This window comes from Cuculus canorus, chromosome 5, assembly GCF_017976375.1.
Source record: "Cuculus canorus isolate bCucCan1 chromosome 5, bCucCan1.pri, whole genome shotgun sequence".
NCBI classification, from domain to species: Eukaryota; Metazoa; Chordata; class Aves; order Cuculiformes; family Cuculidae; genus Cuculus; species Cuculus canorus.
The window spans coordinates 49905670-49921375 of NC_071405.1; the positions used below are offsets into that span (position 1 = coordinate 49905670).

Sequence of the window (15706 nt, forward strand, 5' to 3'; positions counted from 1 at the left end):
GCAGGCAGAGCACGTACATCTTACTCTATCTGTCTTACCAACTGAGACTACTTTGCTCTGGAACTAAGTGGTTATAAGCGAAGTTAAAGAAAGGTACGTAGGCTGTGCAAGCAGGTCTGATTTCTCTTTCAGGGCAGTCTGTGAAAGGGCTTCCAGGCCAAGGGAATTGTCATCTTAAATAGGAACAGAGTTAGGTCCAGGCAGAGCCTGTCTTGTGTGTATCATCGCGGCAGCTGCAAGGGAAGACTGAGAAGGGGGAACAACTCAGTAAGATGCTGAATTCAGCTTTTCCTAGCGACTACTAATGTGTGAAAAATTTATAGCTTGGATGCGTTCATGTTTGAAGCAACTGCTTAGTGGGTTTGCTGATGGTGCCGGAGCGATATGCAAAAAGGGAGGAGGAGGGAAGGAAGGCAGGGCGAGTGACTCTAGGACCCATGCGAGCTTGCCTGAGCAGGGGGTGGGAATTCTCCGAGGCAGCTGGAGCTGGAGCCGAGCTTCAGAGCTCCTGCGGAGCCCGCAGGAAGAGCCGGTCGCGTCCCCTGCGGAGCTGGGACCTGCGCGCGCCCCGCACAGCTATGAGGCAGCTCCCACGGCTTGTGCTGTGGGTCACCACGGCGGGTAAGGAACCTCTCTCTCTTCCCTCCATCTCCTTAACGTGCAAACTCCCTCTTATGCCCAAGGACTCACTTATTTCATTGCCTGTCCCCTTTCACCTTTAAAGCTAGGAAAGATTTATATTCAAAACGGGAAAAAGAAGGGGGGGGAAGGTACTGGCATGAAACATTATATGTAAGCTGCGCGACACACAGGATGATCTATCTTGTTGGTTATTAATTCTAAGTTAATTTTGTTCAGTGAAATGAATAGGTACAGTTTTAGAAAGGCTGCTGCTGGCTGGGAGCAGGCGCTGTCATTGCAGGAGGGGAAATTAAGAGCTATACCCCAGGACCGTTTTGCTTCTCTGATTACTGGAGTGCTTTCTCTGAACTGAATGGGAGAGGTGGGAGAAAGTAATGCTTCAGGGGTAGGGAAGGTTGTGGTTTAGGTGAGATGCTTTGTCTAAGGAGAGAGATGAGGGAGGCAGATAAAAGGAGAAAGTACCGGGACTATGAAGAAAGGAGTTACAAGCTCCCACCTAGAGAGTGGTGCTCAGGCTGAGTTTTGAACGGAGTCCTTGTGCCACTCGTTATTGTCAGCTTTGGTTCTGGAATGCAGCAAGAGGAATTAAATAATAGTAGGAGAGAAAGAGGGAGATGTTAGGAGGGAAGCTGCAGAGAGAGAAGTTGGGAAGCAGCAGGATGCCCACAAGATGCGTCGGGAGAAGGTGGGACACATGTACTGCATGTACACAGTGGCAAGAAAACTTTCTGAAAATTAGGAGGAAAAAACCCTCTTATCAGGACATGCTGAACTTTCAAAGCTGAAGTTACAATAGTGACCCTTGTGCAGAGATGGGGACATCATCTTAGCCCTTAGACAAGGATCAGGAGACACTTCTGTATTTCTCAGCGTAACAAATCATATTACTTTCAGGCAGGGAAGGACCTAAGGCAAACAGGTTGTTGTGTGCCACAGCTTGCTCTTTCTAGTGCAGAGAAATTCTCTGGCTAAATGCTGAACCTGTATATATTTTATTTTATATGAAGACACACTGGGACAGGAGATTTTAAGTAGGTTTCATGATTTAGTTCTATTTACAATTGAATGGCAAGGCATTGCTCAGGGTTTTTTTTTTCCCCCTGGCCTGTTATTCTTATTAGGAGAAGGTTGTTTTACTGTCAAAGGGTCCCAGGGCAAGTGTACCCGACGCAAGCAGATCTGTGTGACCCCACAGCCTCAGTTCTCATGGCATGTGCCCTCAGCAAGGGCTGCTAAGTATCCCGATGTTTTTGCTGGAGTGACTTTCAACATGGATGTAAGGTTAGTGTAAGGAAGAGTCATTATATCTGCTGAGTCTCCAAGTCTGTATTTTGAAGTATGACTGTATTAGGACAGAGATAAAAAAAGGTGTGTTTCAGAGAGAGTGAGTAAAGAGCTAAATGAAAACAAACGTACATTTTACAATCTCTGTCCAGTCTTCTGCCAAAAATAATCTCAGGCACACAGGGAGAGACTTGGACACATGAGCATTTAACTGTGTAGCTGCTGTCACAGTTTCACATGGGGCTCGCTTCTCTCACTGGGTCACTATAGGCAGCTCTTGGAATCTGCAGTCAATTATTTTAAAAAACACTTGTGTTTCCTCTGAGAAGGTTTTTCTGGAGCATATTCTCAGACTGGCTCTCCATCTCCTTCTCTCTTTGGAAAGCCCAAGGTCTTGGTGATGAGGGAATTTACAGGTCCACTTTTATCTCTTTTGTGTTACTGGCTGGCACTTACTTTTTAATTCCTAAAAAGGTAACTTCAGACTTCTCATCCATTGAAATTTTTTGGCACAGCAAAACACTGTAGGAGGTCAGAACTCCTTTTGGTGCAAAAGTTAAGACTCTATGAGAATATTCAGAAAGTTGTAGAGAACAACAGCAGGAAAAAAAACTCAGAAAAAGAACCCCTCGAACAACCAGGAAAGGACTTAGTGCACAAATGTGCATTGTTCAGTATCAAAGCAATTTCACAGTCATTCAGAGGCTGAGGCTGCGCACTAGCCTCAGGTCTCAGGAGGTGGCTAGGAAGAAGGTGAAAACAGCCACCAAATGAATGTGTGGGAGAATTTTCTTTTTATTTTAAGCACCAGCATTACTTTGAGTAACTTGAGCATATTACTTTGAGTAATATGGGATGATTTTCCTTTGATTACTTGAGCTTGGTGGAGGGGGTAGGCTAGTTCTTTTCTCCTCTATAAGAAACAGGGTTGTGCTTGGCTGGTTGTTGTGCTTTTGCCTCTGGGTGTGGAGGGTAAAGTCTATAAAATTCTAACACAACATATATCCCAGACAAACCTCAAATACCTTTCCAAAAGTGCAGTCATGCTTATGTCATTGCTCAGAGTTTAGCTATTGGCTGTAACCACCGTTCTTGAGATAATATTAGTAGAGGCATTGTGTCAAATCTTTCTTCACAGCCCTTTCCAATACTTGTAGAGTTGTCACAGAATACTATATCTTATGTTTAATTTCAGAAGAATAGTTATGGTTTGGGGTTTCATTGAATGCTTCCTAAGTCAGAAGAGGCACAGTCAGGTTAATGGCAGGTTTAGGAGTAAGACAGCCAGCTTTTTGTTTGTTTGTTTTTGCAGTGGTATATCAGCATGGCAATGGTGAATGTCCAATTCCTGGATTACTTCCTCCTTCTATTTGTGTAACAAACTGCTTTCAGAAGCCTGGAAGGTTTTCTGCCTCTCAGAATTGAGCTAGCATGTTCTGTAGAGAGACTGTATGCTGGTTTCAGTTTAATCAGTCTACGTGTGCATGAAGATGCTTAGATAGGAGCACTTCATTTTGTTGTAAGCCGACTTGAAATAAACCAGTATGTCTATCTCATTTAGACAAACGTTTACTGCTTCATGTATCCCTTTGTCTGTCCAGAGAAGAACATGCCAGGAGTGGAAGGGATGGGGCCCTACATTCTCTTTGGCCTCTTCATTGAAGAGCTTCTTTCTTATTTTCCTCTTCTTGTGCCTATCTTCACTCAGTTAACGTAGCATACAGGTAAAATAGTGGTTTCAGTATTTTCACTTAAATAGTTCCAACTAGGACAGCACCAAATGATCCTTGAAATTTGTCTCAGGAGTTGAGTCCACAGTCCTTTACTGCACAAATGGCAGCTTATCTGTAGATACTGTGCCCAGTCCAGATATGTAATTCAAGGCACTATGAGTATCACTGAAAGTCAAACACTGGGAGGATGCCTTCAAATTAAAAAAAAAGACAGTTCTTTCAAGTCACAGACATTACAGAGTAAAGATCCTTTGAAATACAGTGGAAAAGGATAGGATAGATACATGGGAATCCCACAGTAAGGCAGGACATACAAATAAACACTGGGGATTTGTGAGCTACATCAAGAGAGAGGACTAAGGTTGAGAAGGAAGTCGCGGGGTAATGAGCAATGTGTACTGTTACTTTAGAGCTGAAGACAATGTCTTGTAATCAGCCGTAGGAGAAATCCGTCCTTCTGTCAGTCTTGCATAGTTTTACAGTTTCTAATTGGTCCATAAGATCAAAGTTGGAGAAAAAGATGCCCTGCCGCAGTGGTGTTTCAAAAGCTTTGCCCTCCCTCCCTTTCCCCTACCCAGTCTGAACGGACACACAGGAGGGTCCCTGTCTTCAGCCTGCTTATAGGTGTGATTGAGTGCATGCTGGCTGTGCTGGGGTATGGAAGTGCATCTGTGATGTCTGTGACTAGGCTTGAGAGAAATTCTCATCTTGAATTAGTTTTAATGAAAAACGCTGATGTGGTGACACTAAAATGCTTTATAAAGCTGTCTAGGTTTTCAATTGTTATGTATGGGGGTTTGTTTTGTGTGTGTACCAGTTCATACTGAAACCCTCAAATAGGTCTAGCTGTTTTAATGTGGTTTGGTTTTTTTTTAACTCAAACTGTTGCTTAGAGAGGTCTTTTATTCAAAAATATTAAATCTTTAAAATCTGAAAACATGATTTAATATCAAATCTTTAGTTTTGTCATGAAATATTATAGTCTGATACTCCTTGCAATGTGTCTTTGCAATTTTATAGAACTTCTGAAAAATTGTCACATTGATCTGTTCTGTGTCAGTTTGTTGGTTTGTTGTTTGCATTTGGTGTTTGTTTTTTTCTTTCATTTCTTTTGGGCTTGCCAGTAACTTGGAAAATCCTCTATTAAGGCTGCTCAGTTATCTTGTGATATCACATAGTGATTTGTACCTGGATTTATGTACGCAGGTAGTTGTCCCCAGCCTGATGTTCATTACTGCACATATACACAGCAGCTGATACTGTTGTTTGTGTCTTGGTACTGGACTGAAGTCCTCAGAAATAAAGGAAACAAAGATAGCTTCAACTTTTTGCAAGCCTGTAGTAAAAGCAGAAGCACAAGGCAGCTGCTGAGTGGAGAGGCAGGTGAGCTCTTTCCAGAAATAAATGGAGAGGAAGAAATCCATGGGGTTCTTAGTTAATGCGAATTGATGGATCTCTATGGTAGTACAGTTACAGCAGCGCAACATCTTGCCTTCTGTATCTGGAGACTTTTATCTGAGACTCTTATGAGTAAGCATGATTTCTGTATTGAATGCTTAAATCGGAGGAGGAAAATAATGACATTAATTATGTTAATTAATTGGATCAGGCTTATAGTCTTTTCCTGTCTCTCAGCATCAGTCCTTCCTCTTACAATTCCTCTTCCTCCCATTGCATTATAATTGCATCCCCACATTTTTTCTCTCCTGGCATGTAACAAACCCAGTGCTTTGATGTGGCCTGCCATCAGGAGGGTAGGGTGTGCACAAAGAGGAGACTTGTGGCGAGTAGGATAGCAGGCCAGCTTGGAAGAGTGGGAAGTTGAGGTGGTTAGAATAGTTAGGGTTGGAAAGATCATCTAGTTGAGGTGGTTGATTAATGGTGACTTGCAGTTGGTCTGACAGATGTACACATGTGAACAGGGAAAAAAGATCTCTTGTGAGAGTGGTGACGGATCGCACCAGTGGGTTATGTGTGCGCGTAAGAGGAATGTGTAGAGCCATTTGTTCAAATTGTAACTGGTTCAGCACCAGTGGGGCTATGCGTGGGGAATGCCAGTTTCCTGCCTTTTTATGCCCAATGTACAGAAGGGGAGCTCAAGGTGTAGGACCTTTACTACTGAGCAGATGTAGTTGTCAGGACCACCCCTGGTCTTTACACTGCCTAAAGGACTGCGCTTCCTAAGCAAGTGGCAGGGTGTCACTGGTGCATTTTCCCTCCTTCAGGTGTGCAGTTTCTAAGAGCTTTCCTGAAGGTGGTGTACCTCCACACTGCAGCTTCTTCCAGTGTGTATCATGCCAGCACAACTGGGCCCACGAAGAAAAAGGAAGACAGAAAAAAATACTTAAAATTAAACAGAGATGACCTTCCAGCCTTCCCCACCTACAAAAAGCAACTTGGCCCTGTGTACTGAGGAAATAAAGAACTCAGAATTTCAGTAAGATACTTGCCCGCAGGCCAGGCTTTTTCTTTTTAGGAGAATTTCAGGTTGGTTTTCTCAGTGTGCTCCTTAACATAAAACTGGCTGGAAGAACATGAAACTTTACACAATTCTGTATGACTTTTTTTTTTTTTTTGTATGAACTTGTTAAGATTTCTCACTGGTTTTATATTTATTTAAGGCAGTTGGACTACATGATCATTGTAGGTCCCTTCCTAATTCTATTCCATCCTATATGAAGGAAAGAAACTTCTGAGAATGGCACTGGCTAAGTTTAAAAAACCAGAAGAGATGCCTATTGACACAGCAGGCTTATTAGAGTTAAAGGTAGTCAAGAATGAGACTGAAGTATAGAAATAAAAGCTGAAGTTTTTCCAAAAAGCACAGATCTATCCTTGCAACACAGCTTAACTTTCACCCTGTGTGATGGGAGAGCCATGCATGTTACTAAGACATCACAGATTTTCAGCTAATTGGTATTTGAAATCCCATAAGCTTTGACATATCAGACAAAAACTATGGATTTATTTATGCATTTCAGTTGTTCACTTAGTTTGTTTTTTTTTTTTCCCCCAGTCAGTACCATAGCATGTGTTACAGGGCATAGGCAGACTTCTGGGTTTGAAGCACCTATAGACTCTGCTTTGTCTATGTTTATGGAGATACATATTTATATGTTAAAAACATAGAAGTGATTGAGTAACTGAGTAAGAGCCACACTATAAAGTGGCATAGAGGGATGTGGTGGTGTTTTGGTGCGCAGCATAAAGTGCAGGAGGCAAGAAGTGTCTGTTCCTGCATTGTCATGGTGAAGAGTTTTTGTGCTATCCAGAGGCCAAATGAAACCCAAACTGGAATTTTTTCCCCACCTTGAATCAGACCCAACCCTATAATAATAGTCTAATTGGAACCTCAATGAGAACTGAACCAGACAGGTTACTTTTTCAGAGTCACAATTCACTGCAATCTTGCTTCCCATAGCAGAGATGCCGTTGGCATGGGAGCAACCTTGAACCACGGTGGGCTTCTGAGCAGTTTCACAAGTTTCACATCCACTTTCCACCTCCGCATGAGACGCTCACAAGTGCCTGCTTCCAAGCAGAGTTGGTTTGAGTGGCTGTGCAGCTGTGATCAAGACCTTTATCTACATGCTGAGGGTGACATCTGAGTGCTTGGGCGAGGGGGGGTGAGTGGAGTTTTGGATTCGAGCTATCCCAAAGGTGCTCTATAAGTGCCTGCTGGGCCTTTCCTGAGCTGCCTTTCAGTGGTTGCACTTGCAGCCCTGCTTCTGCCGTGTATGCCAGAGGGAGCAGGAGAAGCTAGAGGAGTTTAACTCCTCTCTCCTGCTACTCTACTATCGTGCAGTAATTCTGCATTCCCCTTCGTAGCTTTGCTTCACAACTTCTCCACTTTTGTGGAGAAGGACAGGAGATGGCCAGAGCCAGGCACAGGACCAGAGGAAACCTCTTCCAGTTGAGACCATAAGACCAGCTATTATGGTTTGGGATTACCAAAATAAAGGGTTAGCAGCGGTCAGCCTGAGCATTGAGCAACATCAGGCAAAGCTGAAATCACTCTGGAACTGAACTGAAAAGCAAGTTTGCTTGACTGGATAGTTCATGTAGCAGTTATGCAGACTCTAGTGTCTTGACTAATATTTTAGACAATGTAAGGAGCATGGACAATTATGTTCACACACTTCTAATATGTGAGATGTCTTGATCTTCTTGGATTTTTTTTCTGTTGTTATATTTAACTGAACTTTTAATTTCCCAAGTATCTGCTATTTATAATTATTTTCCTACTTAGCTCTGAGTGATTAATACATATTTGCTACTTTGACTTATGCAAACAGAATCAAAAAAAGCATGACTGCTTGAAATTTCCTTGGTCTTTAATATGTTTTTAGAGTTTGTTCTATGGCATTTGCACTGGAGTCCAGGTCTCTTTACATGAGTAATACTTTTAAAGCGCGTAATTCACAATGGGAGCATTTTCTGTGTTTACAGTCACTATGGGAGCCTGAATAGTATTTAAAACCTCTGAAATAAGCTTTCTTTAACCCCATGAAGGCCAACAGTTTAGCCTATACCTTAATGAGACACTGGACTTTCTTAATCTTGTAAGTCTTGATAACACAGTCATTGCAGAATTCTTGCTATCGTGTTTTTTTTCAACTTTTCTGAGGACACGTGCCTGGCCCTTCAAAATCTACCAGGTTCTTAGAAGAATTTAAACTTTCCCAGAGTTTGACAAATTGTGTTTGTCAGTCTGTTTTGCAATTCTAGAGAAGAAATTTGAAAGTCAGTAAAATTTATAAAAGATAACCTTGTGAAAGAATTATAAGCAAAACGAGGTGAATAAACCAAGCTGCCTTTAATTTAGCCATTTCAAAAGGGCTTGTATTGTGGCTATGCAGGTGGATAGAAAAATGAAAGACATGTATATCCAGCTCTTCTCATCTAGACCTGTGCTAGATTGGTCTGATTAGGCACCAGCATTTAGCCTCCCTTCTAAAAGCTATTTTCATTTTCTATTTTGTGATAAGTTTTGGATAGGGCATAGCTTTTTTTCATTTCTTTCCTCCACACTGTCATCCCCCAACATTTATTTCCTCTATTGTGGGCCTTCCTGCATATACATGCATGAAAAGTAATGAAAGGAGAAAAGCTGTGGGGGTTGCTTTCCTGATGGACATTTTTTTTTTTAATTTATTGCAGGACCTGAATAGATATGGGGAAAAAACCTTTGCCTTAAACAAACTGTCTTCCATGCTTTCCTCAGTGGGTACAGTTTCCAAAACTGTACGGTACTCAGGGGTTGTTCATGACTGTTGGTGATAATATTTAAGTATATTTTTAATATATAGATTACTGTTTTGCAGGTGCTTATGTGGCATGTGTCTGTGCAGGCTATCAGCTATTGCAAATCTAGCTAACGGTTATTTTTTAATTAAGCTTCAGTAGAATTTATATTCACTGCAGTCCAGCATATATGTAGAATAAGCTAAAGAAGTTATTTCTGGTAGAAACTGGTAGTTAGTGCTGGTGGAAACTACTTTGTGGTTGCAAGGAGGAGGCTGGACTAGAAGCAGCAGCCCAATTAATAACATTACTGACATTCTTCCACTGAGAGTGGTGGGGGATGCTTTACGTCAAGCAAACGTAGAATTTCCAACATAGAAGCACTGATTCTTCTGCCAGGTTTCTTAGGACTCTCAAGACTGAGTGAACATGATGAAGAAGGTCAATGTTCAGGTGATGTTTAGCTTAGCTGTCCAGCATTCATGCCCATCTCGACCTCTTCTGCCAACCCCATGCAGCAGCATGGTCTCATCTTAGCTGTGTCAGTCAGACTGTAAGGATGCTTTGAAAACATAGCTTAAAAGCTAGCTTCCTTTTTTTTGTAAATCATATTAATAGTCTGGTTACAGCATGACCTTATAGAGCTAAAGCTGAGGAGATGGTAATCGCTAGGCAAGGACAGAAGGGATTCAGTCCCCCAATGGGGCCAGAGGCAGGGAAGGGGAAAGTGTTTGGGGAAACTCTTAAACTGTTTGGTTTTTTTCTGAATCTCTCTTCCCAGTCATTGAAATGCATCTTGTGAAACTAACCTGTAAGTTTAGATACTTGTACTATCTGAATACACTGTTGTCTAGCTTACTGATGTCTGCATTCCATAAGCACTGTTGGCACTGGAGACATTTGTCATTCTTTCAATTGTCCTAGCATATTACTAAAAGTAAATGTACAGGATAAATGTATTTTTCCTTTTACTTAAATTTAAGTTAGGCAAAACTGGAAATTTCTGTTATCTAGCTCTTTTACAACATGATTAGGGGAGTCAGATTTCCTACGGCTCATTTCCAGTTCTGCCACAAGCCCTCTGTATGACTTAGGGAAGGCTACTTAGTGTTGGCGCCTTAAGCCTTGTCCTATTTTATCTCTCGTATTCAGATGGTGAGATGTAAAACATTTTTTAAAGTTCCTTGAAATAGATCCAGTGCACAATTATTATATCTTTTTTTTTACTTTTTAAATGAAAAGTAATTAAGGAGACTATAACTCAGTTTATCTGGAAATTTAAATGTATGGCTTGGGGGGAGGAAAAAGATAAGTACAGTTATTCTTTCACATTGAATGTTGGGTTATTGATAAGAGCTTTCTGACAGCACTAGCTTTTCCATTGGTGGAGGAAACAAAAGTGTTCTCCTTAAAGGTGTGCATTTGTATGCTTTTCCATAATGTATCCTTATCTGCTCTTGAGAAGGTACAGCAACCGAACAATAGATGTAAAATTCCCTCTTGTTTTTCTGGTGATGTGACTGATATTCTTCTCAGCCATTTGTGACACTGAATCAATTTTCAGAGCATAGTTTCATCTTGGGAAGAAAGAGAGGAGAGAATGTAGCTATAATTGCTGGTGTTGGGTTTTAGGTGCAACCAAATGCTGGTGCTATTTGAAAGTAATGTTTTGCAAATGCTAACTAAAGTGCAGTAATCAGCTTCCCTTTCTCTGTCTCCCCCATCTTTTTGACAAAGCTGTATGCTGAACAGTATCAGCTTTAGTAAGTCAAATTTCGGTTTATGGGTCTTGGAACTTTTCTGACTATTTTGCCTGCTGTGCAAAGCCACTCCTGATCCCCTGCACCTTGTCAGCCCTATTCGCTTCTTGCTCTTTCTCCTGTGGCTTGGTGTCCCTTACACACAGTGAGTGGGGAGCACCTGGCAGGTTGAGCTCAGTGAAGGATGAACCCTGGTATCTTTAGGTCTTGTAAGAAGTACTTACCTTGTTTCTCTGCTTACTCATGTCTAGCATGTGCTTTTAAAGAATGCAAAGCAATCAGTTGTTGTCTCTATATCTTTAGTTTTAAAGTCCATATTCTCAGATGCATAGAGGAAAAAGTGTATGCAAAGAACAAAGTACACTTTACTCGGGGTGAGGGTCCTTTGGAGGCAAGCATTGCTTACAGCAGCATAAAACACTAGCCATGGTGCAAGGAACAAATTTTAAGTAGCAGCTGCCAAACTGTTAAATGCTGTGCTGAAATTTGTTTTCAGTCTCACATTCCACCTTCTTAGCCTCCTGAGTGTTTATTTGACTGTGTTCCTCTTCTGGAGTCCAGCTGGCTTTGAGAGGCTCAGCTGTTAGGAAGCCCATTTAGGAGTCTCAGCTGGCAATGGCATATTCCACGTACTGCTGGAGTACTTGCTGGCAAAGTTGTGGTCCCTACCTTGGAAGCTGGCAGCAATTTCTTGCTGAGGCTGTGAGAAATATGTTTGAAAGGTGCTTAACTCTTGCCTACAGCTAACAGGGCTCTGCTGGGGAGATGATAGTAGGGTAGTAGGCATTTGTCCACCTTCACTGGCATAGTAACCACATCTCTTCAGAGACACAGGCCTAGGCACTGCACTGTGTGCCCTTGGTGTGTTGATGTGGAGGTACAGCAGCGGCCACAACTGCCTTCAAAGCCCAGTGCAGGCTTCTCTGTGCCTGGCACACTGCGGACTCTGTCAATGAAGCCTGTCTTACTAGCATTCTGGGAGCATCATGCCTCAGAGTAACTTTAAAACCTAATCTTGCTCAGAGTAGAAGACAGTAAAGTAGGAATTCAGTGCCCCAGCAGGCAACTACTTGCTACTTAGCCCTCCCAAAATATTGTGATATAGAAGGATACAGTAATGGATTCTAGCTTGGATACTTCAGATGTGGTTATGGCAGTATGGCAGGTTACATGGCTCTCTTCTCAACACAATATGAAATTACTCCTTATTAAAACCTTTCCTAGGTGGAAGGCAATACAAATGCATCAATATCTGCTTCCAAAAGAATATACTATCTACTATTGTTTGTGCAGCTCCCTCAGAGCACATACGTTGTGCACCCTTTGTTACACTTTCTCTTCATTGCAGATAAAACAGAGTTCATCCTCTGCAGTGGCTTTTATTGACCTAGGAGCTGGATGTTGTGGTGATAGGGAGTCTTGGAACTCTTTGGGATGCTCCTGGTATTTAGTGTTGTTCACAACTTCCAGATACAGAGGATTCTTCAGGGGAAACTGTCACAGAAAGGCTGTTTTGAGATGTATGATACTGTGAGGGCTCTGAAAGAAGCTCTGTTGAGCACTGATTAGAGACTGAAATGACATCAAGCATTATTTTGCATTACTCTTTCCTCCACTGGGAAGATACATAGTGGAGTATCAGGTGGGCAGTAGGAACTCCAATCATATATAGAAATAACAGTGACCTGGCGTAGCACACACACCCCCCAGCCAGGCCAGTAGCTAAAACTGGGCAGCTTTTAGTCCCAATTTGCCCATGGACACGGGACAGGGAAAAGGGAAATTAGAGGGACTTGCATGTTGGAAACTAACACTAAAACCAGCTTTAATGAAACAATAACAATAAAAAGATAATAAGAAAGTAATATGCAAAATACTAATATACAAACCCAATTGAAAGTCCCCTGATAACTACGTGTCACCACTGATGCTGCGGGGCAGGCACAGAGAAGGTCCAGGACTGGACTTGGTGGCAGGTGGGACCTGGATCCAGGAACTGGATTCAGGTATGGGTTCAGGGGCAGACAGACAGGTGAGGTCCTCCCTGAATGTTGACCATCAAAGAAGAGGGGCTGGCCCTTGTGATTCCTAAGCTTTTATACTGAGTATGACATGTATGGCAGGAATGCTTTGTTGGTGATGTTTGGGTCACCATGTCTGCTCCACCCAGCAGGTTCGACTCCCCTTTGCCACCAGCTCTAGGATGGCCCTAATTTACATAGTTGACGTTTAGGGAGACTCTACTGGGATACGTAGTCTCTTTCACAATTCTATGATAAAGGAAAGTGAGTAATTATTGAAAGGAGCTGTTGGTCTCATACCACTTTGCCACCGATCCCTTCCATAGAGAGAGTGCCCTTCTCATGATTCCAAACGAACTTAGTACTGGACTCCAGAAAACACAGTGTTCCATTAAATCACTCTAATTGCAGGTGGTTTAATTTTCTCTTGAACAAATATAAGAGCTTGAGTTGAGATATCCAGAGATTCCAACATTCATGCATTCTGTTTGCTTGCATCCAGTGGGTTTTTTGCGTGCTTGTTTCTCATGTATATAGACACTTGCCAGCTATATCCAGAAATGCATTCAGTTTTGTTTTCATACTGCCTACAAATGAAATAGCTCAGGAATGATGAGAGGGACTGTCCCCAGTCATTTTCTTTCACGCACTACTTTGTTCATTAGTGCTTAATCAATTTATCCATGGTCAGAAAGGAAGTCAGAAATTTTCCCAAGAATCTTTGTTTCTTTGCAGACACTCATTCTGGTTTCTTCTGCTTTAATGTCCTTGCACTGATTTCACACTTGCACTGATTTCACACTGTAATGGGGTGACATTCTCATCTTCTGCATGAAGCTTAAGACAGGCTGAAAGCATCTTTGAAAAGAGAGAGAACCCCCTATCTGAAAACTGATCATATTAGTGCTAGTATGGTCTAGCTATCAGACATTTGGTTTTTCTCCTGTTCATTCCCTTCCATAAAGCTATCTGGGTAGCTGGGGATATTTTTAAAGCACAGTTTGGGGGTGTTAAGAATATCAGAATAGCCATGATAGCGTTGGCTATGCCAATGTGCTAGAGTAATTCACAAAGTTGCCAGACCCTGAAGCTCATTCTTACAGTAATAAAAGACAGTATTCTGAGGCTATCTTCCTTGGGAGGAAAGAAATTCCATATTTCACCATTTCTATTCTGGCACTGATCCTGAAGTGTCCCTTTACTGAAAAGAGAGGTTTCATTACATTTAAGGACTTCCTGTCAGAAGTAAAATAAAAGCCCTCATATGCAATATCTCCCCTTCGCTGTTTTCCAGTAGGTGAATGTGGGGTAGTAACCTAAATATCTCCTCTCTAAACCATGTCATTCTCTAAACCACACCTTACTTTCTTGAAAGCCAAAAATAAAACAAAATTAAAAGCCAAGATAAAGAAGTGTCATAGTCATAGTCATTCTTTACAACATGACTTACTTTCTTCTGGTTTATGTGTTGTGAGAACAGTGGGATCATTTGGCTATCATCCCCACTTTCTTTTATGTTTCTTTACTTAAGGGGAAAACAAGTGAATAGACTGAAATACAGGTGATGACTTCTGTTTGCAAAATCAGTTTCCCACCAGAAGCAAACTGGTATAATTCATAAATCGTGGTTATGTTGTTCTAGGCTATGAGCAAAATCTAGCATGTTTTTTTCAACACGAAGGTGATTTTTTAGGATCGAAAAATAAGGTTCAGATCTTGGCCGAATGACAGAAGTGTCTTTGAAAAAAAGAAACAATTTGCCAAACAGCCATAGGTAGTCTAAGCCATCCCTGACTTGTAGTCCTTTCAGGAAGTCCTGAATACCAGTGCTCTCCCATCTAAAGAGAATCTGTTACACAAGGTTCATTGCTCACAACAGTAATCCCTGTTGCCATTTGAAGAAAGATTCTACACCTCTTACATTGTGCTGGCTGTGAGTTAAGGTATTCATACTGGAGAGTCATCCCTCAGGTGGCAAATATTTCTAACAGTGTGAACAAGCTTAGTCCTAATCCTTTCTATAAGAGAAACGTGCAGATCCTAGGAGACTGCTCAGACTTACCTTCCTCCAAAGGCCTGGCTGTCATGCTGCTCTGAAGCAGTAAGAAATGAAAACATCACTCTCTTTAGTGTTCAGCATACCAGCAGGGCTCCATACTTATTAAATTGTCTCATTATTAAGAAGACTGTTTATGTTGGTGCTGTGATTCGAGTTAGCATCCTAGCCCTGTCTGCACAGATTTATTTCCTGATGACTACTCCAAATCTCTTTTTTTTTCTCTCAAGGTCCCTGATGGTTTGCAGTTCTAGTTTCTAACAGAGCTTTTGCAAACCTCAGACATACTATACACTAGAAAATGCCTTTCTTGCCCTGCCACTGTGCCCTGTCAGGCCTCATTGACAAAGGATATCAACTGTGATCTCTAAACCAGTCTCCCACTTTTTGCTTGTCCTTTTACTATTGAGATGGGACTTCCTCTTGGTTGCTGCTGTCCTCCTTTGATGAGATGTTCTTCCCTCTGGCTAAGACCTTTTCTTTACCTTCATTATTTTTTTACCTCCTTAGTCTGAAAATGGTTCCTGCCAGCTCCAACACTGTTGTCGTTTTCAGTTTTGTCTGCATTGCTGTTTGGAGTCTGAGGTTACCCTGTAACTTGGTGCTCCCCTAACTGCTGCTTCTCACCACTGCTTTCTGTAGCCTGTTTTGTAGCTGTGCACAGACTTGCTCACAATCTACTTGGGTCCATCAGGCCATGGCAGCATGGCTTCGGGTAGCTTGTGTGCCCTGGCACATTGCTCTTTTAAAGTCTCCTGGGTCCATCTTTTTTTCTCTCTGGGCTGCTGCATACCACATCCACGAGGAACAGGCTCAGTACTTTGGGTCCACTGATTTCTGCTCTTTGCTTCTAAAGGGGTGTATTGTGATGATGCAAAACTACCAACTAGTAGGTCCTCCTGATCCTCATGTATCTTTTTGCCATTTGGTCATTGGTTTCTTTTCTCTCTAGTGATCTATTGCTTT

General features: G+C 41.9%; 1 protein-coding gene across 1 annotated transcript in view; it reads left to right on the forward strand.

Annotated features, from left to right (window-relative positions):
• The first annotated feature begins 492 nt into the window (after positions 1-492).
• LTK (leukocyte receptor tyrosine kinase) overlaps positions 493-15706 on the forward strand; it is a 101921-nt gene continuing 86707 nt past the window's right edge. The window contains exon 1 of the mRNA XM_054068793.1: positions 493-621. Coding sequence (XP_053924768.1) covers positions 579-621 — 43 coding nt within the window. The 5' untranslated portion in view covers positions 493-578. The remainder of the gene's footprint in view (positions 622-15706) is intronic.